This window comes from Pteronotus mesoamericanus, unplaced genomic scaffold (genome assembly GCF_021234165.1).
Source record: "Pteronotus mesoamericanus isolate MK-2021 breed Mesoamerican mustached bat unplaced genomic scaffold, CSHL_Meso_final scaffold_174, whole genome shotgun sequence".
NCBI classification, from domain to species: Eukaryota; Metazoa; Chordata; class Mammalia; order Chiroptera; family Mormoopidae; genus Pteronotus; species Pteronotus mesoamericanus.
This window is the reverse complement of record NW_026555309.1, coordinates 41,869,892-41,896,332: the sequence shown is the minus strand read 5'-3', so window position 1 is coordinate 41,896,332 and position 26,441 is coordinate 41,869,892. Positions and strand designations below refer to the sequence as shown.

General features: G+C 56.7%; 1 protein-coding gene across 1 annotated transcript in view; it reads left to right on the top strand.

Moving 5' to 3' along the window:
• The first annotated feature begins 666 nt into the window (after nucleotides 1-666).
• NDRG1 (N-myc downstream regulated 1) overlaps nucleotides 667-26,441 on the top strand; it is a 42,211-nt gene continuing 16,436 nt past the window's right edge. The window contains exons 1-6 of the mRNA XM_054590518.1: nucleotides 667-805; nucleotides 12,482-12,562; nucleotides 14,593-14,628; nucleotides 23,601-23,706; nucleotides 25,646-25,766; nucleotides 26,280-26,342. Of these exons, the coding sequence (XP_054446493.1) occupies nucleotides 12,500-12,562; nucleotides 14,593-14,628; nucleotides 23,601-23,706; nucleotides 25,646-25,766; nucleotides 26,280-26,342 (389 nt within the window). The 5' untranslated portion in view covers nucleotides 667-805; nucleotides 12,482-12,499. The remainder of the gene's footprint in view (nucleotides 806-12,481; nucleotides 12,563-14,592; nucleotides 14,629-23,600; nucleotides 23,707-25,645; nucleotides 25,767-26,279; nucleotides 26,343-26,441) is intronic.

Here is a 26,441-nt window from a genome sequence, read left to right as displayed (position 1 = left end):
TCAGAACTGGGGAGGTAGAGGGGAAGGGGATCGCCCCGGCATTAGGCTGGGGTGGGCAGCACGGACGGGATGAAATGGGATCGAGGATTTCAGCGGAGAGCTGATGCAACAAGGAGCGGGCATGGAGTGAGAATCGCAGGGCGCTAGCCGAGGCCCGCGCGAAAGCAGCTGCACGGGGGCTTGGGAGCCAGACCTGGAAGACGTGGGGGAGTCAGTCGGCTCAAAGGGATGTCCACGCGTGGGGCGACGGGACTCGGAAGAAGAAATTCTGAGACCGAGATGGGAGCCACTCGGTCACACAGGGACACATGGAAGTCTGCATGCACATGTATGAGCGCGCACACGCACACAAACGCATTCCCCGTGCACGCAAGCCCACTGCACACGGCCTCCCGGTCAAGGGAGGGATCAGCAAGAGTCGAACCGCAGCCCGGGCCGAGAGGTCCCTCCCCGTCGCGCCCCTACGTGGGCTTGCGCAACAGGCGGTAGCTCGGCGGGCGCTGGCCGATCGCTGCCAGAGCTGAGCTAGGCGCGCGGGCGGGAGCGGGAGGAGCGACAGCTAGCAGAGCGCGGGCAAGGGGTGTGTCCCCGCAGCAAACTGGGTCCAGGAGGGGCAGGGCGGGGCGAGGCGCGGGGGCGGGGCCGCGGTGCGTATAAAGTCGCCCTCCTCCCGGACATAAACAAACCTCAGCGGACTCTCGCCTCGGTCTGAGAAGCGCACGCCCATCCTCGCCTCTCTCCTCCGTTCACCCCTGACACCTCCAGCCTAGCTCCAGCTCCTTTCGCCTTTCTCCCTCTACCCTAGGTAAGCCCCATGCCCTCTTCTTGCGGGGCAGAGGGGTTCGGTCGCCCCTGGGTGCTGCTGGAACTCCTGGACCGCGCTTTGCGGTCCTTCCCAGCTGCAAGTGCGCGGCGACCCCGTGGCGTTTGGAGGGCTTTGGGGCGCGGGCACCTCTGGAGTGGGGCGGGGGCGTTGATTAAAGAAGAGGAGGAAAACAAAAAAATACAAGACGAACCCTCAGGCTTCTTTTCTGTAGCTGGGGAGGTGGGGTCCTGGGGGTCGGGGAAGCGGTGGAGAGCCGGCCGGGGAACACCTGGATCCTACCTCCCGACGTTCTCCCAGAGTCACCGCTGGTGGCGCGGGCTGAGGATCGCGCTGTAAGTGGGAGCAAGGAGAGGGCCTAGGAGTGTGTGTGGGTGCGGGGGGGATGTATCGCTGGAGTGGGGTGTCTGGGGAAGGAGGGATTTGCGCGCGTGTGTAGAAAGGAGGTGGGAAGAAGCTGGAGATGAGGCTGGAGAAGGGGCGTGGGTGTGTCTGGTTCCCAAACTGAGCCAGAAAGGATATGCATCTGAGGGGCCGAGCCCACTGAGCCTCGAAGCCCGCGCGGTGTGTTGGGGGTGGGGGGCAGGCGGGGGACTGGCCGAGGTGTGTCACAGCTGGTAAGATTAGCACGGGAGCGAGTGTGTGCGAGCGCCGCTGGGCAGGGTGCGCCCCCGGAGGTGGCCCAGGGTTGGCGCTGTGGTGGCGCGGGAGAGCCCAGAGGGGCCGTGCGGGCCTCTGGTGGCCGTGGGCTGGCTAGGGCTAGGAGTGGCGTCATTTTCGCCTCCGCCTACCCTCCCCAGCTTTCCTTCGCGCCCCTGACGCCCCACCCTCCTGACCTGCTCTCTAGGGAAGAGAACAGCTGGAATTGTTCCGGCATTCCGGGGAGATGCGCCGCGGTCTCTGATTCAGCCTTGGGCAGGGCGTGTGCGACGTGGTGAGGTTGGAGGGAAAGGCGCTGTCCCCCGCTGTCAAATTAGTGGCCGAAGCTGGGTTGTCTCTGCCTCTGTTGTCAGACATCCCTGCGGGTCAGGGGCAGCACCCCTTTGTGGCTTGGAGGGGGAGGTGCCAGGCGGCGGGTGTGCGGGGATCTGAGCGGGGGGAGGGGGGGCCTGGGGGGCGCCTAGTTCTCTTGTGCCCAAGACCAACTCTTCTTCACAGATGTCGTAGGCATTTCAGTTTGTTTGGTCCCTTTAAGTAACTGGGAAAGACTGAAGATTCAAAGAGAGCTCAGCCAGTGGCCACCCAGGAGGGCTTCAGTCCCCTAGTACCATCCACCACCCACACTGAAGCTCCTCCTAAGCCACCTCCAATGAACAACATATCTAAATACAACCTTGTTCTGGCTATGAAAACCCAGTTTAAAGGCAAACCTTCCAGCCTAGCCTCCTGGATAGAAATGTTGGAGTCTTTCCTAAGTTTTCCAAAGGGGGAATGAAATCAGCAAGGTACAGAGAGAGCCAAGCCCAGCACCTGACTTCAAGGGGCTCCCCAGCTGGGGTGGAGATATGAGGAGGGCACAGACCACAGCCCCAGGTGGCACAGGGCGGGGGTCATGGTAGGGGGCGGTCAGGAAGCGTGAGAAACCTGCTGAGGCGCAGTGCCCTAGCGTAAGGAGAGGAACCTGGGGTGCCCCCTGACCTGCAACTTAGCTTTGTGGCACCACGGCCCCTGCTGGAGGATGAGCCCCAGGAGGGTGAGGAGGAAGGCTGTACCGGCCTTGCCCTGGGCCTGGCACCTGGCCCTGGGCCTGGCACTTGGGAGTTCAAACACACACACAGAGTGGGTAGCATGGCTCCTTCCCCGGTGGTTACTCAGGTTCCTGGTCCACCTTCTTCCCACTTTACAGTTGGGAACTGAGGCCCAGGGACAGGGAGCTGCTCGCTCAGGCCCCTGTAAAACTGGAGCTGGCCTCCCCAGACCCCTCTGGGGTCTCTGGGGAGGGGTACCGAAGGTAGTCAGTGGTGCTATCAGAGGGGTGGTAAATTGGATCTCTAGTGAGTTGCTGGTGAGGAAACTTTCCAGACAGTATGTGGGTGATTTTTTGTTTAGTGACTTATTTTTAGTGTAAGCCAGGTGTCCTTGAGTGGCAAGCAGATCAGCCTGGTGACAGAGGGCACCCCCTGCCCACTGAGTGGTGGCTGGCTGGATGCAGACTGCCCCCTCCAGATGGGACTGAACATGGGAACCGCACTGGGGGCCCCTGGGTGCGCTGGAGCCTCTGGCCTGAGCTTGCCTCAGTGTGGATGGGGAAGAAAGATCCCATTGTGTTTTTCCAATGGCCTGAAGCTGCGTTTCTTCCACGCGACCCAGCTCCAGGGAGTCCCATCCAAGGCATGACTCAAGGTCCCCGTGCCTCCCAAAGCCAGCCAGGGTGATGACTAGGCATCTAAGATTCAGGCGGGGGTGGGGCAGGGGGAGAGGAGGAGGGGCGGGGCATCTCTCTCCAGATCAGTGCTATCCCCTCACCCCCTGTCATCTTTGTCAGAGCTCGGCCTGAGCTGCTTCGGCTGCGTTGAATCGATGAGGAAACCGAGGCCCGGGAGTGGAAGGGACTTGCCTCTAGCCACATGGCTCAAAGTGGGAGAGCCAGGCTTTGAACCTGGAGAGACGGGACTTGAAAGCCTTTGTTGTTTTCCATGACTTGTTGAGGGGATGGAGACTTACCAAAATGAGAAGCGTACACGGGCAATCAGGGCTTCCCCTGTCAAGTGAGAATAATACACGCTGTCTCGTGAGGACATGGGATACTGAGTTAATTTATGTCTAAGGGTTGACAACAGTGCCCAGTCTGTGGGAACAGCACGGAGGTGTCTGTTGTTAATTCTCACAAATGACGTTCTCGAGGCATCTCCTTGGCTATCGATGTCAGGGACCTGGGCCTGTGTGTGGAGCAAGGGCCCAGTCTCCTGGATTCATTTCCAGCTGCCTTGCCTGTCTCCCGGCCTCAGTCTGGCCCCGGGCTGCCCTCTTCGTTGTCCCTTCTCTTTACATTTGAAGATGGGGCAGGCTGGCTGGCGGTCTCTGTTGCAGAACGCGAGGTTAACCTCCTGAGCACTTGCTTGGCCTCCTGCTGGGCCAGCTCAGGCTCCTGGAAGGAGGGTGTGCGGAGGGGGCGGTGGGGTGGGGGACGACACCGGATGGCTAGTGGCGCCCAGTGCTCCAGGGTGAGCGTCCTGCCAGAAGAGACCTGGGCCCTTGGGGGAGTCCCCGGATGTCTGATTTGACCCTGATGGAACAGACGACAAAACTCAGGGCCACGAACAGATCGGCCTTTGACCCAGTCTTTGCTGTTCCCACCTGACGTTTACCAGAGACCGTCCCCTGGCCCCTGCCCCAGTGTCCCCATTCCTCAGGACCCTTCTGTCGGCCTTTTCAGTCTAGCGGGGTGTGCCCCCGACCGGAGTGGCCGGAAGCGAGCCTCCCCGGCAGTCCGAAGCGCTCCGTGCAGGAGGCCATCTTTGTGTGTCCTCCTCACCTCCTTAACCCCACAGAAGCCTCTGCACACGTGTACCTTTTACACCCCGGCACGGCTCAGCCTACAGATGGAGGCCAAGGGCTCCCTCCTGTTCCCCTGACCTTGACCCCTGGCTCGGTACCCTTCGCTTTGAGAAGGTTCTGGGTGGCCCTCTCTGGATGTGGGCACGAGAGGCATTTTTAAGAATGAGGTAATTCCGCCCTGGCTGATGTGGCTCAGGGGACTGAGTGCCAGCCTGCAAACCAAGGGGTCGCTGGTTCGATTTCCCAATCAGAGCACTTGCCTGGGTTGCGGGCCAGGTCCCCAGTGGGGGGCGTGCAAGAGGCAAACCACACGTTGATGTTCCTCTCCCTCTCTTTCTCCCTCCCTTCCCCTCTCTCTAAAAATAAATAAATAATATCTTTAAGAAAAAAAAAAGAATGAGGTAATTCTAAGTCCAGTACTCTTCTCCCCTCTCCATTTTGATCACTGAGCTGTCTGCTTTCTCCAGAAAGCTGTCCCTGACGGCCCCATCTGGGTGCAGGCTGCGTTGGGTGCCCTCCATGTGCCATGTCACCCTCCTTGGGTCGTTCTGGGCCGCGTTTCTCTACCTACCCTTTCTCCCGTGAGGCCCGAGGGCTTGCCACTGTGTAGGGACTCAGTGTCAGCCCAAGGAAAACCTCCATTCGAGAAGGAAAGACCCTGGGCCATGTTGCGTAGGAAAGGTTGGAAGGCCACCCAGAGGGTAGAGGGACCATTGCAGGGAAGGATCTTGTCTGTGTGGCAGTCGTCCCATCTCAGGGACAAAGGGCTTCATAGGAAGAATCTATTTCCACTTCCTAGGCTAACACTGGCTCTGTTTGTGGACTTTCAACAAACTATCTCCCAGGCCGTCCAGTGCAGCTCCTGCTTGTTCTTTGGGCTTCTGGTTTTTACACTCGTCCCTTTAGACGATCGCCAAGCAAATTGTTCCAGCTGCCAAAACTCCACCACGCACCTACCGGAAGATTTCCCGGGGGTGTTGCCGAGAAGGGGGTGGACTCTTCTCTGTTAACCGCCGACCCCTCCTGCTTCCTGCCGTCTTGTCCCAGGCCCCCTCCCGGACCCTCTGCAGGTTCTGGGCTCCGTGCAACACAGGAATTCTGTTTCATCTCCAGCCTTGTACCCAGCGGATGAGTGTTGTCGGCATTTGCCTGCTGTGCGGCGATTCCTTTTCCATTTGTTCAGCGTCACAGGACTCTTTGAATGCTATTGAGTTTCAGGCTCCACGTGGCCCTCGAGGAATTCCTAGTCTGTCTGTCTTCCTAGGCATCATTTTATTGAGTTTGAGAGCCCTGGAGAACTTTCTGGAAGGTCCAAATTGTTGACTAGATAGATTACATAAGAAAGAACATTGAGCGTGAAGGCCGCCAACTTCCTCACTCTCCCCAGAGCCTGGAGTTTCAAAATGTCCAGAAAACATCCAGAAAGCCCATGAAATGTCTAGGAGTTTGACATCAAAATTTCTTTGGCAAATAAAGGACAAAAGAACATATCCATGGCAAGGGGCGGTAGCCAGGGTGCACCCCAAGGCTACTTTCCTTGAGGTTCATGCGGACGTGGGGCGGTTCTCTGGAACATTCCTGGAAGATGTAAGCCAGACAGCAGCAGTGCACATTGGTCCCCCCGCCCCACCCCTTTCCAGTCCTGTCCTATAAAGAACCCAGTGTGCTGGGAAGAACACTGCTTTCATGTGGCTTTGAAACCCGGCGCATTGTGGCGAGTACGAAATCTGGGCTGGCCGCTGACAGCCGCAGTCGGTACAGACTTGTCAACAATCTCCCGAGCCTCCTCTGTCTCTGCTTCACTGCAGGACTCCAGGAAGCTGTGGTCCGCTCCCCCGCCCCGCCCCACACCTGCACCCACATCCAAGGAGTGAGTTTTCCATCTTTCCAGAGGGGTGGGCGGAGGAGTCAAGCTTTTAGGAAGTCCCGTGGACCTCGGCTTTTGAGCCCCGGGTCTCTCCTGTGGAGGCTGGGAAGGTAATACCCACTCTCTCCCAGCAGCCACCTTGAGAAGCACATGGGAGGATGCAGTGAACGCCCTTTTGAAATGCTGAGTTGGCCGTTTCAGGAAGGCAGCTGGGAGAGACCCAAAAGCAGGAGCCCTCCTGGGTACTTGGGAGGGACGATAGAAAATCTCAGATGTGGACTTTGCCCAACGCCTGGCCCGCTCATGGTGGCTCAGTGGTGACTTTGGAAGGTGGAGGGGGAAGCAGGTGACCCCCCAGCTGACCCATACAGGAGAAGCCTCCCTCCTTAGAGCGCCCTCCCTGGACTACGTGTGGGCGCACAGTGTGAGTGTGTGTGTGTTTAGAGCAAGCTGGTATCATGGTCACCTAAGCCTTCAGGGTTGTTTTAACCTGTGCCAGCTTGATGCTTGGTGACTCGGGGCATGGGTCTCACCCTCTCTGTGCCTCTGTTTCCCCCTCCATGAAAGGGTGAATGTGATGGTGCCTACGTTCTAGGGTGGCTGTGAGGCTCGAAGGAAGTTTGGGGCCCAGGGAGCCCCATAGAAGTCGCTCCTGCTGCCGCCCTCATGGTGTGTCTGTGTGGGGTTTCGCCGTGGCCTCCTATGGCCAGTCTTGCTGGGGCGGGTGCATCCTGGACATCCCAGACCACGTCATGGGTGTTTCTCTGCTGGACACCACCTCTGCCCCACTTCACGGAAGAGCCAGGGGTCCAGGAGAGCTTGCTGAAGAGGGTGTCAGAGGGGTGCCCCTAGGTGGCTGGAAGGGGCGTGCCGGAGCTGGAGGGAGGCTCCTGGCTCACGGACAGGGATGGGCCTGGCGTCAGGAGCAGGACGGGAACCTCCAGGCAGATCCAGGCAGAGACGTGCCGGGCGGCACCCCGGTGAGGCCCCTGCGCACATGGGATCTTTGTGTAACCCTCTCCTGCCTGGGCTCCTGTCTGCCCCAAGCTGCTTATGGGCCACGCGATGTCCGGGCAACACAGGCTGTATGTTACAGAGGGAAACTGAGGCCCCCGGGGGGTGAATGACTTGGTCAAAGTCATGCGGTGAGAGCGTGGCAGGGTGGCCACGCTCTGACTCCTGAGCCACTGTCCCTGCTGTGCCCCCGAGGCTTTTGGGACCCACTGGCTCTGTGTCCCCTCACTTCCCCAGGGACTGGCTCCTGTGGCCTCTGAGACGCCTCAGCCCACTGCCCTCCCGGTCCTCGGGGTCACGGCCTCCCCGTCTCCCGGCGAACCCATTTCGGCTCGCCCTGGGACCCACGAGGTCCGGCTCCTTGCTGACTATCTCCTGGGCCTGTTGAACTGGAAAGGCATTTGCCCAGCCCCCTTGGGCCTTCAGTTCTCATCGACGAGCCTTGCTCATGGAGAGGGTGCGCTGGGTCTGATCGTGGGGAACACGCAAGGCATTTGCTGAATGTCTTCTGTGTGTCCCCCTTCTTGCTGGGCCACTGTGAGGCTAGTGGCATCTAAAGCATAGGCAGTGTCCTCGTGGGTGGCCCTGCGTCTCTGAGGCAACCAGGAAAGGAAATTGCACTGATGAATGAGGCAGCTATTAACCAGATTCTATGTGCCAGTATTTAATTTAAACCCCACTGGACCCGCTGGGAGCAGGATTACTGTGCCCATTTTACAGATGAGCAAACTGAGGCCAAGCAGCATAGAGAACTCGCTGGGGATCATGGAGCTAGTAAATGATGACACCCGGTCTGACCCTCAAGTCCTCCCTGAGCTCCAGGCTACCTGTGACTTGCCTGACATTGGTTTTCTCTGAATTCCTTCTGGGAGGGCAGTGGCGAAGGAAGAAGGGGCGATCGGAACCAGAGTGGCAGCGGTGGGGTGGCCTGGAGCCCAGATTTTGGCACTGAGCGGGGCTTTAGTGGAAAGAGCCCTGCCAGGACCTGACTCCCCGTCTGCAGGGAAGTCCATCTGCACTTCTTGGAGACAGGGCTGGCGGTACCTCGCCACCCGCCATCCTGCGCGATGGAGCGGGAGGCGGGGGGGTTGACATTTTGGGCTCCCACCCATAACCCTGGCACCCCGTCTGCTAAATAATGGCCTTGCCCCTTTTCAGTCTGACATTGTGCTGGGACTTTCCAGGCGGCGGTGGAGAGGCACGTGGACTGGCATCCAGCTCTTGGCCTCGAGCCCAGGGAGCACACTGGGCCACGAGGGGCCTCGGGTCGCTGCAGGCTGACCCCTGGGTGTGGGCTCCACGTGGTGCCTGGTGGGAGCAGTGGCAGGGGCCGGCCAGAGCACCCCAGACCAGGCCGCCTCACAGCTGTCCCTCCCTTCTGGTGAAGGAGGTCAGCGTTGCCTATACGGCGTGGTCACTGAGGGAACCGCCTCTTTGAGTGAGCCTCATGGCCTTGGGGTTGTGAATCTGAACCCTGGACAGAAACCTGTGGCGGGAGAACGTGGCGAAGACGTGATGGTGAGCGACAGAGGGCTCCCCGTCCTGGCCACACCGACTGCACCATCTCAGGACAGCCAGTCACTCAGAGCCCTGGGGCTCCAGCCTTCCCCTTGGTGAACCCGCAGGGTGTGCTTGTGTGTGTGTGTGTGTGTGGAGTGTGTGCACGCACGTTAGGTTAAATACGAACCTTGTCTAACAGATGTTCTCTGGATTTATACCAGGAACTGCCCATGGTCAGCGATCTCTGACCGGGGCGATTTTACTCCCAAAGCACATTTGGCCGAGTCCACAGATGTGTTTGCTTCCCACACTGGGGTGGGGAGGGTGGTGGGCTGAGGCTGGGGGCTGGCGACCCTCCTCCGGTGTCACGCCAGCCTCCGCCACAGGGAATGACCTGCCTCGGCGTGAGCAGTTCGAGGTGGGGAGCTGCGGCCTAGGGAGACAGCAGTCAGGGAGCCACGTCCGCTCCACCCTCCAGGACACAGTAGCCTCGTCAGGGGACAGGGCAGTTCCACCTGGCCTGATGAGTGGCAGGTGCCAGGGGCCGCCAGGGGCGATACCTGCCCCATGAGACTGTGAGCTCCGTGGGGCAGGACTCGGTCTGTTTGTTCATGGCCATGTCCCCTACTTGTCACATGGTAGGGCCTCGTCCACAAAGCTGTTACTGGTACTTTGCTCAGCGCTGGGCACCTGGGAAGCTTGCACAGGAAGCCACCCCTGAATAAATCACTGTTTCAAACTGAGCTTCCCAAACCCAGATGGTCTTTGAGGACAGGCCTTGCCTCACGGGGTACGGGGCCAGTGGCGGGGGAGGAAGCCCCAAGGGCCGCTGGGCGTGTCAGGCCCTTTTCCCTGGCTTTATGCAAAGCCTGCCAGCTTCCTCCCGCCTTATTTGGTAGATCTGTTTTTCTCTATTGAACTTCATGGTGAGATTTCCTTTAGACAGACAGCTTTGGGAATAAAAGTTTGCGGAGTTTTTTGGGCAAGGCAACACAGACGGGAAGGGTTGGCCCTCAGCTGGCCCAGGTCGGCAGGATGGGGCAGCCGGCTGTGTTTCCGCCCACTGCAGCTGGGGGTGTGGAGGGGCTCAAGGTGCGTGCTCCGCGGCCCTGGTCTGCGTAGCTGTTCTCATGGTGGGCAGTGACCTAGATAGAGGTCCTGGCCCAGCTGTCCCCACCAGGGCATTTGCTCTTACTAGCTGCAGGCTGCCCCAGGCTTGCAGCGCCCCGGGCCCGCAGGGACAAAGAGTACAGAAGCTTCCTCTGCTGTGTGCAGTCTCCTGCCAATTCCCGAATCCCAGGGTGCTTCCTGGGTGCTCTCTGGCTAGACCGGGGTGCATCAGCCTCAGCACCGGTGATGTTGGGCCAGATCGTTTTGCCCCGGGGAGTGTGCTGTGTGCTGCAGGAGGATTAGCTGGTTATCAGCATCCTTGGTCTCCATCCGCTGGACGCCTGTAACATCTAACAGTCACACCCTCAAGAAGGGTCTCCAGACCTGACACATGTCCCCTCGGGGACAGAATCGCCCCTCCTTCTCATAAACGCTGTAACAGTTTTCAGCAGCTTCGCCTCTGATCCTCCTCCTCGTAACCCGGAGACCACGGAGGGCTCCATGAGGCCCGTCCAGCTCCCACATTTGGCGATTCTGCAATAGTTAAGGGACACTGGCCGGTTTCCAGCCCCTGCCTCAGCGGTCAGGGACGCGGGGCTCTAGGAATGAAAAGAAGGCCTTCGGCAGAGCAATTTCACCAGAGCGCGTCCTGGGAGGCGTGAAGGCTGGAATCGAGCCCTTCTCTGTCCTGAAGGGCCACGGGGACCCCGGTGAGGACCGATGGTCTCACGTGATCCCAGAGCCTGGAAGTCGAGGAGAACTGACCACACGGGGGCCAAACACACTACGGCACGGTCTTGAGTCCTTCCAACATAGACTTGCTTCCCTGGCATTTCATTCGTGTGGACTGTGACCATTTAAGAATGAATCCAAGTCCCAGCCTTGCTATTAAGCTACATAAAACTGTTCATCTATTCAGCAGGCGAGTTGCGGCCCGACTTTGCACCAGGTGTAACGCTAGCAGCTACAGGGAGGCTGGGTAGTGAGACAGGTAGGCTATGTGTCCTGGGCTCCCGCAGGTGGGGCTGAAGAAGGCCTGCTCGAGTCCACGCAGGGGACAGCGGGAGACCGCACTCCTACCCTGGGCCCTGAAAGGTGAAGTCCTTTTGCTCTCAGCAGGAGGGGCAGCATTGCCTGGGCTTCTGGAAGGCTCCGTAGGTGGTGTGGGCGGGGTGTCCCTGCGGCCAGGGCCACGAACGTGCTGAATTAGCAAGGCCGACTGACCTCAGCTTTTCATGCCTCCGGCCTCCGAGCTGGACACCACCCAGGAATGCGCACAGACATAAAACTGACTTTGTTTTCAGAACGTTCTGGAGCCTGGACTCCAAAGGCCACATAAAGACATTCTTGTGGGGCTGGTTATCTACCGGGGGAGATCATACTGGGGCCCAGACCAGAGCATCCCCGTGGACCCGCCCCCGGAATGCCATGTGTCAGCACTGGGGTTGCGGGGAGGTGGCCCAGGCGCGGTTGCTGGCTGACCTCTGAGAGGTGCCTTGCAAAGAGGATTCTTGTGGGTTCCAAGAGTCCGGACTTTGGACCGGTCACCTGGGCTGGGATTTCAGCGGCTTGAGCTCTCTCTGGCTGTTAGGTAAGGGGCCTGGGGTAGCTCAGGGCCTGGGTTTCTGCTCTGGAGTGTAGCAACATGGCGGCCTCGGTTAGGCCGGCGTTCAGCAAGTTTCCTGGTTCAGGATTGTGAAGGTCTGGGTCTGTGAGCTGGGGGGCATGGGGAGGGACCCGGACTCCCTCTGCCACTTACTCCTTCTCCCTGTCCTCTGACTCTGCTGACTCATTCTGGGTTCTTTGTGCCTCACCAAATATTGGTGGGCACTTCATGCTTCTAGTTCGACTCCATCCGTAAAAATAAACGTTTGTCTCTCCTGCTCCCAGATAAGGCTCCCAGAAATGTGCTCATCAGTACATGTCACCACCCAAGGCTTGCTCCCTGGGGACTAGATAATGGCCGTGTCCCGCCATCTGGAAGTCTGTTCACGCTAGCTCTGAGCTGTCATCTCCTGCTCTTTCTGCCTCTGCCTGTGTCGGTGCCAGTGGGGGCCTCCTCTGGCCCCAACCCTGTGCCGCTGCTTTGGCTTCTTTGCTTTGAAAATCTACTGACCGTTCAGCCTGGCAGGTTCCCCGCCTTGTCCCACCAGCACGTAGTGGGGGGCCCTGCAGAGAGGTGGATGTGCGATGTCCTGTGGCCCCCCACCCTGTTCCGGATTCTTTGAGGGTGAAAGAGGATGAGGTCTGTGCCAGGCCTGCACATGGTGGGCCTCGGATGACCTTCTGTCCCCTTTTGCTGTCAACTCAGAGCTGCCTGACTTTGGGACCCACGATGCAGGCAGGTCTCCTTTGAAAACGCAGCAAGCAGTGTCCCGGGTTGGGGGGCTGGGCCAGGACGGGATGCGAGGATCTGGTTTTGAGTTGATCCATCTCTTTCATCGGAAAGGTGGCTGCGTCCCTCGTCCATGAGTCTCAGCTGCCTGTCCTAAGGGCGAGGCTGGGCTGGCGCCACGGGGGGGGAGGGGCCCTGCATCCTGGACCATGTGATACAGAAGGTAGGAGTTGCAGAGCAGAGTCAAGGCTTGTTTTCTAGCCTCCGCTTTGCTTCCTTCTGGAAACATCTCCAGGCAGGAAGTGCTAACCTCCTGGCCTTCATCCCTTCACAGGCAGGTGACAGCAGGGACATGTCTCGGGAGCTGCAGGACGTGGACCTTGCCGAGGTGAAGCCTTTGGTGGAGAAAGGGGAGGTGAGTGGAGATGCCCCTGGTAAACCCCCCTTCCCTGCACAGTCACATGTGTGTACACAGCATGAATGTGCACACGCAGACACACACATGTCCACTACATCCTTGTTTCCGCAAGTCCCCTTGACCAGGGATGCAAAGGGACCAGAACGACCTGTTCAAGTCCCAGCTTGGCCGCTAAGTGCCGTGGCGCCAGGGGCTGGGCCCCTTGCCCGCCCTCGGGGTTTTCTACCCACTCCTCACCGATCCCACTTGCCAAGTAAGGGCATTGAACCCGCGCTCCTCTGAGCGCCCCTTACCTCCTACGTCCCATGGTTCTAGAACATGCAACAGCAAGCCCACTGCCCACAGGCCCTGTCCACCCCGTAGCTTCGAGGCGGAGGCCATGCCCATGCTCCGGGACCAGGTTGCCAACATTCAGATCCCGGCTGTGACACTCGGCAGCTCTGTGTCCACCCTGGGCCAATCCTTCAACCTCTTCATGCGCCAGTTCCCCACCTTTAAAATGGTGACACTAGGACTTCTGTCCTGGGCCAGAGCAGGAGGGAGTGCGTTATTGATACAGAGCAGCGAGAACTCGTCGGGCTCGGAGGAGATGAGCCGCGCAGTGGGCTCTTGTTGCTGCTGTTATTCTTGTCTTTCTGGTCAAACTTCACGTCCACCAGCCCTCCCTCCCCACGCCCGTGGCCTGAGCTGGCACGACCCTCGGTGGACTGGCTGTTCTGACAGTGGCTGCAACAAGCCTTTGCATCCTCTGTAAAGGTGGCATTGTATTTTTAAACTATGTTCACACCCCAGTTCTCACTGAACTGCAAAACTGCCTGCATGACGTATCTTTTTAAAAACGTAAAGCTCAGGTTCAACAGCGAAGCCACCCTAAGGTCAACCAAATGCTTTCAAAAACAGTGATTAGCGTGCCCTACCAGTCCTGCTGGGCCAGCCATGGTTCATCATGGGTTCTCTCGTGCTACCCGACAGGACGACACTGTGTTTGGTTAGCCACCAGGTTCTGTGATTGTGTCCATTTTACAGAAGAGGAAGCTGAGCCTCCTGGAGGTTCCTTTGTCCTCAGCCACACAGTGACAATGTGTAGGGCGTGGAGCCAATGCCAGGCCAGCCGCCTTTGCTGAATGGACTGTTCATGTAATTCCTCTGTGGCTCTGGGTGTGGCTGCTCTGTGTGAGGCCCATTATGTCATAGACTTTTCATTCTGTATTTTACAGATACAGAAGCAGTCCTCTGGTAGGAAGGGGATTACCTGGACAGGTGGCCCGCCGGGCTTAGAAGCCCAGGGAAGCTCCTGAATGCTCGTTATGATTTTACAGTCAGCGTCTGCAAATGTTTTATGTAAAAGGCCAAATAGCAACTATCTTAGGCTTTGCGGGCCATACCATCTGTTGCAACTACTCAGCTTCACAATTACAGCAAGAAAGAAAGCAGTTGGAAGTGAATGGGAGTGAATGGGCTTGTTGTGTCCCAATAAAGCTTTATTTACAAAACAGGTGGTGAGCTGTAGTTTGCTGACCCATATGCATAGTTTGCTGACCCAAATCCAGATAGCTCTGGTGAAAGATGGACTTGGGGCTGGAAACTCAGAATTGTAGGGTTGAGGAAAATATCTAGAGGCCTCTGCTCTCTGTGTCCACCCATGAAAGACTGAATTTTAATCCATGTGATCCAGAGAAGAAATTTAAGGACAGTGACAAGGTCAGGCTTGAGATTTAAAAGTGTAGCACATGGGTGGAGATGGGGAGACCAGTTAATAGACAATTACAGCCTTGATCACACAAGCTTGTGGTCAGCTTAGACCTTCAGATCTTTTTTTTTTTTTTTTTTTAAACCAGGGCTGCAGTCAAAAAGGATTCCAGTTACTTTTCTGCAGGACTATTTTTAGAGGTGAAAAGAAAGTGTCTCTTTGTAAGGCATGAGGGAGGGTAGTACATACAGGCTCGGAGAAGCCTGCGTGTTTCCTTAGTTCTTTCGCTGCCTGAGGAAACTGGATGAAACTGACCATCTCTCTTCTCTCCCCGCAGACCATCACCGGCCTCCTGCAAGAGTTTGATGTTCAGGCAAGTAAAGCACGTGGACTCCCTTTCCTCTTCCCCACTCCGCGTTCTCTCTTCCCGTCTTCCTTCCATTGGGTTGAAGTAGATCATTGTTTAGACACTGGGGGCGAGGGCAGAGAAGGAAGCTTGTTTCCCACGCTTGGCTCCTTCTCCCTGGAGGGGAGGTGGTTGAAGTTCTGGGCAAGGAAGCCTGTCATTCCTGGAGAAGCAGGAGGGAGATACAATCCCCTTCGAAACTGTTGAGCTGTGTGGGGAGGGAAACGGAGAGGGCTTAGGTGGGCTGGGACCCTGTGATGGGAGGGAAGAGAAGCAAAGGCTTGATGTTCTTGGCTCCGCTTGGGAAAGCGAAACCGGTCTTCTTCTCTGTGGCTTACTGGTTCCATCTCTGCTCCGGGCTGGCCTCAGGGCCATGGGGCTGGGGTGGGGGGCGGTGGGTCTTGAGTTTTGTCCAAGAACAAACTTTAAGGAGAGTGGGCTGGCCTCTCTCGGCTGAGGGGCAGGTCAGAACCTTGGAAACCGTAAACCCTGGACTCATAGTTACCCCAAAGTCTGTGCGGGCCCCAGGCTGTGCCAGGCCCTGGTGATGGGACAGGAAGCCTTAGAGCGGTGGGGCCTTGTGGGCTTCCCAGAGAGGAGGGGAGGAGCAAATGCAGGTGGATGCAGGCTTATATGCTCATCTGAACCTCTGCTTGCACATCGCCCAGGTATCCCCAGCTTCCAGCCCATCCGAACACTTCATTTCCATCATCTATTCTCCACCCTTCCCCCCTGCTTCCACCCCCGACAATTCCTCACGGATCTTGTACTCCAGTGACTGGCCCGCCGCCCATATTCAGAGGCTGGGAGTCTTGGTATTGTCCTTGGAGGGGAGGGGAAAGAGTGGGAGACGGGTAGGAAACGTGGGCTATTGTGAATAAAGTCTGTACAGGGTGTGAACAGTGTCTACCTGAATTCAATGCTCAGGCAAGGAGAGGTTTGCCTTTCCTTGGCTCTTTGACTCAGAGCACGTTGCTTCAACTCCCCTCAGCCTCAATGTCCTCATCTGTGAAATGGGGAAAGTCACCCAGGCCTTGCTTGAGCAGCAGAGGAGAGAGGACCAGGACAGGGGCCCTGACGTGATGTCTCCTGCCTCAGCGTTGGGTCCGTCGCACATCCTGCCTACTAACTCTGTTCTGAGTTTTTTTCCCTTTTTTCTTTTTCTGGTGTGTACGTATGTGGTTAAGTACACATACGATGAAATTTACCTTGGGAACCATTTTTAAGTGTACCCTTCAGGGACACTAACTGCATTCACGTTGTGCAGCCACCCCCAGCTCCCACTTCCAGCGCTGTCCCCATCCTGTGGGACTGCGGCTGTCCCCACGCGACACCATGTCCCCATGTCATTTCCCTCCAGCCTCTGGCAACCACCGTTCTACTTTCTGTCTCTCTCACTGTCACTGCTTTAAGGGTCTCATGCAAGTGGAATCGTGCAATGTTTATCTTTCTGTGATTGGCTTATTTCACTTCACATAGTGTCTTCAGGGTTCATCCATATTGCAGCGTGTACCACAACTGCCTTTTCTTTAAGGCCAGATAATATTCCATTGTGGGTGGAGACCACATGTTATTCATCCATTCGTTTGTCAGTGGACACTTGGGCTGCTTCCACCTTTTGGCTGCTGTGAATAGTGGGTGTACAAGTATCTGTTCGAGTCCCTGCTTTTTATTCTTTTGGGTATATACCCAGAAATGGAATTGTTGGATCATCTGGTTATTGTAGGTAATCAACAAATCTTGATTATTGGGTTGGAAGCAAGAAAATGTAGTTTATGTGACACTCATTCCCCACTTTTGTGTTGTTCTTGATCATCTGCACGGCCCGGTTAGGAGTTCCCTGCCCCAGGAGTGCGTAGTTGGTAGAGCAGAGACCAGGAGTTCTGGCCGCAACTCCCGGGACAGGCCGCCTCAATGGCTGCTCAGGCGGAGGTGGGCCGGGGTGCTGCGCCTTCAGGACGTCAGCAAAGTGGGGACGTGAAGACCCCGGAGGGAGGTTTGGGGAGGAGCTGGGACAGGCAGCATGAGGTCTGCCTACATCGGAGACCAGCCTGGGCTGAGCCCACTGAGCTCCCCCCACAGCTGTGCTGGAAAGCTGGGGGCATTTTTTCGATTGTGCACCCTTTGCCTTTAATAATGTCTGCCTGGCATTGTCATAGGTGCTGGGGGATACAGTGGTGAGCATGACAGGCAGTGGTTAGGAACTTAAATTCTAGACTGAGAGGTCAACATTAGTGAGCATGGGACATGTCCCAAGCATCATTCTGAGCATGTCGCACGCTTTGCTCACCTAATGTTTGAAACAAGTCTTATATCCATCTGCCAGATGGAGAACCTGGAGTGCAGAGAGGTCAAGTGACTTGCCTGAGGTCACAGGGTTGGAAAGGGGTAGGGCTGGGGTGTGAACGCAAGCGATGTGCTTGACTGAAGCCACTCCTCCTGACCCTTTAGGAGGGGAAGACAAACAAATATATGACAAATTAAGCAAACACGCAGTCCCAGCTACCGTAGGGACTCAAAAGATGATAGTGCCGGCTGACGTGATGGGGTGTGGCCTTCGGTGGAGGGGTCAGGAAAGGCTTCTGGAGGAGGTGACACTGAACTGAGACCTGAATGTTAGATGGAGCCAGGTATGTGACCCGAGAAGATTAAGGACCGATCGGCCCCCGCAGAGGCAGCAGCAAGTGCAAATGCCCCCAGCTTGGTTTCGAGCCAGCCAGGGGTGAGGTGAGTTCGTCCTGTTACTAGACCCAAACTTCCCAATGAATCACAATATCTGAGTTGGATCTGATTGCTGAATGACACTTTGTCACAGCTGACTCCAGACTGTTTGTATAAAACTGTTACTTTGGATATGGCTCCTAGATCTAGCTGACTCATATTTCCGGAAGTTCCCCCAAATTTCCAGCAGCCTCCAGCAATAGGGCTGTGGGGCGCCATAGGGTTTCCTTCAGAAGATGTTGTGCAGTGTGACAACTGATACCCTCTGTGCCCTAAGGGGTCACTACTTATAGGACCAGGAATGACAGGGCCTTGGTCCAGGGTGGCAGCCAGGTGTACCAGCCCAGGGACAAAAGGACAGTCTCCTGCATGCTGTGGGCCTCAGCATCCTCTGATGAGCCAGACGGGGTCCAGGGGCTTCCCTGCTCCCCTGCTGAATCTTTTGGGGCTTGTCCCATCCTCCCTGCTTTACAGATGAGGAACCTGAGGCTCTCCCACAGCCAGCAGCTGGGAAGGGGCCCCATGGCACCCAGCAGTGTCTGCCCCAGTCCAGGTCCCTCAACCAACATGCACCACTGCAGTGCTGAACCTGGAACGGCCAGGCTCGGCCTTGTGGCCTAGATTTCAGCTGACTGTTGCCCTTTCTGTCCAGAAAAACAACGGCTCAGGGGAGTAGTCTGCACAAAACTTTGATGGGCTAATTTAACCCACGGAGGATGAGCTGGGGTGGGACTCCAGCGTCGACGTGCCTTCAGGGGACCTGCTTTCATCTATCCCTTTAGTTGGCTCTCACCGCCCGTTGAAACGGGCGCTGTCTGGCCACTTCCTTGGGAGTCCGGAGCCCGGAGCCAGGGCGGCCTCCCGGCGTGTGTCTGAGAGCAGCAGCATAACTCCTTGCAAAGCCTTTGCTGCTCCAGCGCTTGGACTCACTCAGGCAGACCCGCTCTTTCTTTTCCACAGTCGTCAAGGATGCGCGCGCGTGTGTGTGTGTATTCCAGGAATCAAAATACACCCCATCATAGCCCAGAGCTCAGCAGCTGTGAGGAGATGGTGGAGGGGTCTGCCGCTGAGTTGCTAGGTGGCCCATCCCAGGAGACAGCTCCGCTGGCAGAGCCGGTGGCCTCGTGGCCTTATCTCTCCCGGGCTGACACCACCTGAGGGTGGGCTGCTTGTTTTGGCCTGGGGGACGTTTTAAGGCAAATCGATCAGTGCCCAGACCTGTTAGGTTCTGCCAGCTGCTCCCAAGACTGTTTTGGAGCCCTCAGAACACAGAGATGGGGGTGCTGCTGGTCAGAGACGCTGCGGCCACAGGAAGGACACCGTGTGATCTGGCTTTGAGGAGAAGGTCTGGCATGAGGTGGTGAGCAGTTGCGTTTGCAAATTTGATGCGTTAGGTAGCTGGGAGTAGTTTGGGTCCAGCATACTTTCTTTGGCTAGAATTCGAGTCCCCGAGAATATCCAAGCTGGCAGGTGCTTTATGATCCAGCCCCACCCCTTCGCTCCAGGTGGGAAGGCTTTGTTGAAGGCCACAGAGGGGAGTAGGGCGGGGGAGGAGCGGGTGAATATTTGTATGCTCACTCATTGGCTCAGGCCTTTCTGGCCAAGGTGGGGAGGCGCTACCCTCCTTGGCAGATGGCAGACCAGTTTGGAGACGTTAAGGAACTTGCCAAGGGGCACTGTGGAGATAGCCCCACGTTTTGGCCCTTCTGACTCTCGAATCGGCAGTAAACATGGGAGCTGTGATAGCTGGTGTCTCTTGAGCACCGACTGTACACCAGGAACGGGGCTGACCTCTTCCCGCATCATCTCACGTAATCCCCCATAATTCCTCTGTAAGAGAGGAATTATGGCCGTCTTCGTTTTAGAGCTAAAGAACGAGGCCCAGAGAGGGTTTAAGGGATTTGCTCGGTGTCACTCGATGATGAGATAGATGATGAAATCTGACTCAGTCTCCGTGTCTGGAGCCAAAGTCTGTGTAACAAATGGGAGCGGGGGTGGCAGGATGGAGCCCCCTCTCCATCACTCTTCCCGCGGCCCCAGATCGCCTCTCCTGTTGGAGTTGCTGTTCCTAATTCCTTCCACCTGGATCTCTCTTTATTCAGATGGTTTGATTTGATTTGGTTTCCATGGAATCTGTGTTTGTGTGCTCACCAGGGCTCTGCTGGCAGGGAGCTGATGTTCCCACAGGCCCGGGGCGGAGGGAGGGGCGTGGTGGGGGGCGCTAGGGCCAGAGGGTGGTGGGAGGGTCTCCTGGAGTCTGGCTCCAGCCCTGGAGGTCCAGGTCTGGTGGAACTGGGCCCAGGGACATCTGATCCTTGTTGGGGGCGGCGGGTGGCGCCGGTTTCTTTTCCCTTCTCTTGGAAGCAGATCGGCTCCCAGGGAAAATGGAAATGGTGACCTTTTCCTAATTTCTTCCTTTCCACACAGTTGCTTCTTGGTTTTGTGCCCCCTGACTGACGGTGGGCGGAACTCAGAAGTTTGGAAACCTTCCACCCACCCTTTCCCATCCCCGCCGCCCATCCCCAGCCCCGCTTCCTGGGGAAATCAGTGGGACTGAGAGCAGACCCCGTGACAGATGGTGGTGGCGCTCATCTGGGTCAGTGCAAGATGAGGCTTGGCCTCTTCCGTCCTCCTGGGGGAACGGGGGAGGGGCACCCCCCCACCCAGCACCCTGTGGTGGGCATCCTCCCCGGCTCTGTCCCGTCCAGGCCACCAGGCTGACCTGGTGCGGACACGCTTCTCCTGAACAGGTGCAGGGGACAGAAGCGGGTTCAGGTCATCTCTGTGGTTGCCAGCCACGAGCCTTTGGCCAGGGGCCCAGCCAGTCGCCCGACTTCCCAGGGACTTAGTTTTCTAACCTGGAAAACTGGGGGAGCGTCACTGTGCTCCAAGTGTCGCAAATGTGAAATAAACAGCCTCAGACTTGGCCCATGGGCCTCCTCTTGCCCCCGCCCTCTGCTCTGCGAATGCCCATGTCCATCCCTCCACTTGTTCTTCCCTTAATCCAACAAAGACTTTGCTTCTAGCTCTTTCTTCCTTGGAGAATTGCGCTCGTCAGCGTGGGTCCAGCTTCACGCCATCTTCCCAGGTGGACGCCTGTCTGTCTGCAGCAACTCACTTCGCGACTTGAGCTTCTTTTCTTTTTCTTGACGTGATGTCACAACAGAGAAACTCAGAGAGGGAGGGAGTAGTCGCGGGTCCCACCTCCTGTCTTCTGGTGCCTAGGGGCCGGCTGCAGCCCTGGGGCTCAGGGCTTGGAGGCCTGAGGACCTGGCTGGACCCTTAATTCTACCTGCAGGTGTGTGCCCTTGTCCGCTAGGCTCCCGCCCTCTGGGCTGGCTTTTCTTTCCTCTGAAATGGCTATCCTAGCTTTAGAGTCTTTGCTCAGTGAGGGGTTGGCTGTCCTTATGCAAACATTACTGTGTTCCTGCCACACGCATACCCCTCCTGGTCACCCTTCATTCTTTATGTGCTCCTTACCCAATGGAAAGGGTAAGATCAATGGCACCAGCACCAGGCCTTCCTCTCCCCCACTGTGGGCACAGAAGAGGAACCAGGAAGATGGGACAGGGGTGTATTGATTCACAAAAACATGATGGTCTTGAGTCTCTGTTCTCATGGTTTGCCTCTCTTTCCTCAATAAGCCTTGACTTAATTAATGCTGTGTCTGATTAGCCAAAATCAGCTTTCTTTGCCTTGTCCCATTGGGCGCCCTCTGCCCTCGGGCCATGCCTTGACCTGGGCTGGCTACGCTGTGGGGCGGGGCAGCCCCGCACACCAGCGGACTTGGGGCCTGTGTAAGTATGTCATCCTCTTAGAGTCAAAAGCCTTTGGTGTCTCCCTGGGGCCTGCCGAGCAACGGATTATGGAGGGAGGCGAGGGCCGTGGGCTTCAGAGCTCCCCTGGGTCATTCAACCAGTTGACTAAAGCCGTTGGGGCTGGCCCTGTGGCTTCAGACTAACCATCTCTGTGACAGTCGTCCGTAACAATGGACATGTAGGGAAATCTACAATTTGCAAAACATCTCCCCGCCTCTGCCATGGTTTTGGTCTTGGGAGCATCTCCCTGACCAGAGGGGCTTGTTATTGACCTCATTTTACAGCTGATAAAAGGAATCTGAGAGGAAAGCCTGGTAACTTGGCCAGGGGCACATGGTGGATGTGTCATTGTCTGCCGTGGTTCATAAAGCCCCCAAGCCAGGACCGGCAGGCCCAAGAGGTGGTGGCTGCTGTTTTCACCTCCAGGCAGGTGGCCAGTGGTGTAGACAGTGGGGACGGATGCCACTCCACCACTTCCCAGCTTACAGGTGGCAAGTCTATGGTGCCTCTTCTGGGCCAGAAACTGACAGCGGCAGAGCCGGCCTGTCCCTCTGGGAACCGGCGGTTGGTTTGGGGAGGCAGCTATGAAACAGGTATTTGTTCTTGTGAAGATGCTACAGGTAGAAAACAAGGGCCCACATGTCATGGGTTGGACACACCTGTGGCACATGTCTGCCGTGTGGGCCGGATACACGTCAGGGGAGGAGCAGCTGTTCTCCATTCTGTGCGCTGGTTCATGGAGATGCCAGCAGATAAAAAGCCACCTACAGTCACATCGATGGGGGACCTGGCCACTGCATCCCCTTTAGAGAGTCACAGGGCACGTCATTTATTAAATGTTTCCTTTCTTCATGTGACTCTTGGCAGAGTGTAAAGCAGACGTCAGAGGTCATAGGCCTGGGACTTGGATGGTCTCGGGTTCAGATCCCGCGCCATTCCAGCTGTGTGACCTGGGGAGAGTTACTTCCCCTCTCTTGACCTCGGTCTCCTGTGGCCGGTTATTACCCAACAGGTCCTGAGCACCTACTGTGAGTGGGCGGCTAGCCAGGGCCTAAGGGTGTAGCAGTAAACAGAGAGGCAGCTCCTGCCTTCTTGGACAGACTCTGTTCTGGTTCCACAGCTGTATCGTTTTAAGGCCTCCAGAGCGATGAGTCAACATCTGTTACTCATCCCTACCCCTGAGGGGCTGCGAAGGACACCCTTGATGCCAGTCGGAGCTGGGTGTCCCATACCTGCCACCAAGGTGGTACCCTGGCCACCGTGTACTGAGAATCCCCTTTCCACCAGACCCCAAGTTTACCTCCTCTGCTTACCTGGGCTGAGGTGGCTCACTCTTCTTCTTACAGGTGCAGACCTGGGGGCTCGGAGGGGTTGGGGGAGGGTGGAGCTTGGATTTGAACTCTGATGTCCCAGGCTGGTAGGGACACTGCCTGGCCTGGCCTATTTTTAGAGGGCGCCATGTGGGTCAGCTGGGGAGACAATAGAGAATGTGGCCCCCACAATGGACCATTATCCCTGCAGCAGCTTCAGAGCCAGGCTGGGCCCAGCAGATGATCCCCCGCTGGGGGCTGGGCCGTTGCTCCAAGGTCTGGATTTCTCCAGTGCTTTTCTCAGGGCAGGAGGGAGGGCGTCAGGGAGATGAGTGGGCTCCATGCGCAGGGCATTCATTCTGTCATTCTATCGGGGTGAAAAGGCAGGTGGCCTGGGAGGACCCCTGTGCTGGGGGTGGGCCTAGGCACTACCAGGGAGCTGGGGTTTTGCTACAGTGTGCTACACTGTGCACGCAGGAAGTGTGCATCCCTGGTAAAGCAATGCACGCTTCCTGGGAGCTTGCGTTTTGTCCCACTTCGCAAAGACACAGTGGTAGCCCGTGAGATGTGCCTCGTGGCTGCCGACTTCAGACTTGCTTGCTTTGGGGGTCTTCAGAGTGAGGGCCAGAAAGCCCCTGCGTCATCCTGCCTGGGGCATGGAAGGGAGCTGGTTCTTGTTAAAAACAGAGATGCCACCCTTTTCTGGTCTGGAAGTGGAGCCTGAGAGTTGGGGGTCCTATCCCCTCCCTCCCTCCCTCTGTCCCTTCTTTCTTTCTGAGACCTGTCCCTCAGACTGACGACCATGGAATTCAAAGGCTGGGGAGCCTGCTTGGCCTGACCCTATAGCCCCTCGTGGTTAAATCTCTCTCCGTCGGCTTCTGCTGCCCCTGCCCGGCCTGACTGCTAGACAGGGTTCTCCGGGCGGAGGTTTGCAGCCCCAAGCCCAGTGCGCTCCTGAGCAAACGAGACGGTACCCCGAGCTTTCTCAGCACACAGCTCGAAGCACCCTGGTGTCTGCGGTCAGTATGTAAGCCACGCCGCTGCTGCACGTCCCACATGACAGGCCCCTCTCTCTGCTGTCTTCCCTCAGGAGCAGGACATCGAGACTTTGCACGGCTCCATTCACGTCACCCTGTGCGGGACCCCCAAGGGGAGCCGGCCCGTCATCCTCACATACCATGACATCGGCATGAACCGTAAGTTCCAAGGACCCGTGGTTTTCTAGGGAGCCTGTTCCCGCCGAGGGCGGCTGGAGAGGACAGCTAGGGAGGGCTGGTGGCAGGGAGTCCAGCTGCTTCTCTCTTGTGGGGACTTTCTGGGGCTGCTCTGGGAAGAACTCTTGCCACATGTTAGAAGAGTCTAGAATGCACTGCAGGGGGGCACAGAGTTGTCTGTGTGCCTGGAGCTGCTGGGAACTTAGGGAGCTCCCACCGTCTGTCTGCGTGACAATGACTTCTTTTAATTAACAAATACAATGGTTTTCAGTGTTTTCAGAGTTGTGCAACCATCACCGCAATCAACTTTAGCACATTACTACTCTGAAAAAAAATCCTCCTTTCTATCATCCCCACTTCCTGTACCTCCCAGTCCCTGGCAACCACGAGTCTACTTTCCATCTCTAAGGATCTGCCTGTCCTGGACGTTGTATAGAAATGGGATCACACAGTAGGTCATCTCTTGTGACTGGCTTCTTCCACCGTGTTTTCAATTTTCATCCACACCATAGCATCTGTCAGTCCTTCCTTCCCTTTTGCCGAATGACCTTCCACTGTATGGATATACCGCATTTTCTTGGCCTGCTCGTTAACTGATGGACAGTTGGGTTGCTTCCCCTTCTTGGCTCCTCTGAGTGCTGCTGCTCCGAAAGCCGAGACTGTGAATTCTTAAGATTACCAGAAAGTGTTACCATCTGTGCGCTCCCCATTTTTCACAGATGGGAATGGAATGAGAACTACTTCATGTTAAAATTACGCCAAAGTGAGTCTTTCCGTAATGATTCGGAGGCACTCCGAGGCCTTCTTGGTCCAGTAGTCTCTGTAAACCGGAGCGTGGCCGGCTTCGTTTTTGATTGGCAGACTGCCCGATTTACGTCCGTGTTCCTACAGTTTATGAACCCCCTTGAGGCCGGAGAGGACGTCAGTCACTACAAACCATTCCTTTTATTCGCTCTCCCCTCTCTTTTTATCCCACTTCTTCCCCGGTGCTTCTGCCTGTGTGCATGACCTATCAGGTGCCCCGCTGGTACTTGGACAGCCATCACCTTATTTCACTGGACCCCGATGAGGAAGTGGAATCGTGTGTGGCGGCGATGCCAACTGCCCTAACAAAAGACGCAGCACCTCCGTGGCTTCACGCAATGTGTGTTATTTCTCACTCATTTAACAAGCCAGTGGGCATTCTGTGTGGCACCTTCTGCGTGATGATTCAGGGCCCCAGGCTCCTTCCAGCTGTGACTCTGCCATGCCCTGGAACCTCAGAGGCTTCTGCTGCCTCCTCCGCAGCTGGCAGGTAGATGACGGAAGAGAGAGAAACCTAGAGGATTGAGTAGTGGGTATTATGAGGAAGAGACACAAGTCACATGCTATTGGCCCTAACCTGATCACATGACTGCCTCTAATTATAAGGTAGGCTGGGAAATGTAGTCCAGCTGTGTGCCCAGGCAGGAATGAGAAATGGTTTGGTAGCCAGCTGGCTTTGCTTTGGGCTGTCAACAATTAGGAGACTCATCCACAGCCCCATAACAAGTGGGAGGTCCGTGCTTTGTCTCCTGTGCTGCTCTGTGTTTGAAAATCTCCTGTGCCCTGGCCAGTGTCCCCGATGTGAGGGTTTAGGAGGCCCAGGGAGAGAGTGGCAGTGGATAAGCCCCCCTGGAAGTTTAAGACCATTCACCAGCTGGTTCATTAGGGTTTATGGACTGTTTCCACCTCCACACGCGCTCTTTTCCCGTCACTTAACTCTTGCCTTTTATCGCCAGAGGAAAATGGGACAGGGAACAACAGACAGGCATTCTTTCTAATGAGTCCGTTTCCTTCTGCTGAACGGGAGTGAAACAAAATGAATGCAACATTGCATGAAGCCAGCTAGTTCATTCCGTCCTTACTTCTTCCTCTCCTCTCTCCCTTGCCCGATCTCCAGACAAAACCTGCTACAATCCCCTTTTCAACTCTGAGGACATGCAGGAAATCACCCAGCACTTTGCCGTCTGCCACGTGGACGCCCCTGGCCAGCAGGATGGTGCTGCCTCCTTCCCTCTGGGGTGAGAGGGGGAGCCTCGTGCCCCAGGAGGGGGGTGGGGAAGCCTTGCAGGGTGGAAGCAGGGGATGTGGGGAGGCCTGGCTTTTAATTTTTTATTGTGGTAAAATATACTCTTCCGTGTAGCCAAGTCTCTGATCGAACCCCTCGGCCTCAGGGATATTTATAATCTTTATATGGAGGGAGAGCATAACAACCTCAATGAGTTGTCGCAAGGATTAAAGGAGTTTACAATGCTCATTAAAGGCTTGGGGTGGGACCTGGAGCCCAGGAAGCAATCGGTAAAGGGCTGTATTACCAAGAGAAAGGCAGAGGATTAGGGATGGAGACATCCTTGCTAAAACAGAGCAGGCTGGGTATACCCTGATGGGTACTCGCAGTGAGGGCTGCAGGGGCGTGTTGTGGGGGGTCTGGGCGCATGGGGCAGCCCCTCCTCTTCAAGCCCGTTCCCGTGGGCATGGTTCATGTGCACTGGGGTCCCAGCCCTCACTAACTCCTCTGTGTGGCTTTTCCCAAGGTACATGTACCCCTCCATGGATCAGCTGGCTGAGATGCTACCGGGAGTCCTTCACCAGTTTGGGTAAGAGTGAGGGGCCCACTCCCCCACCAGCCCGCAGGGTGGGGTGGCTTCTAGCTTCTGCCTTCCCTTTGGCCTTGATTGGACCTGACTGCTGACGTT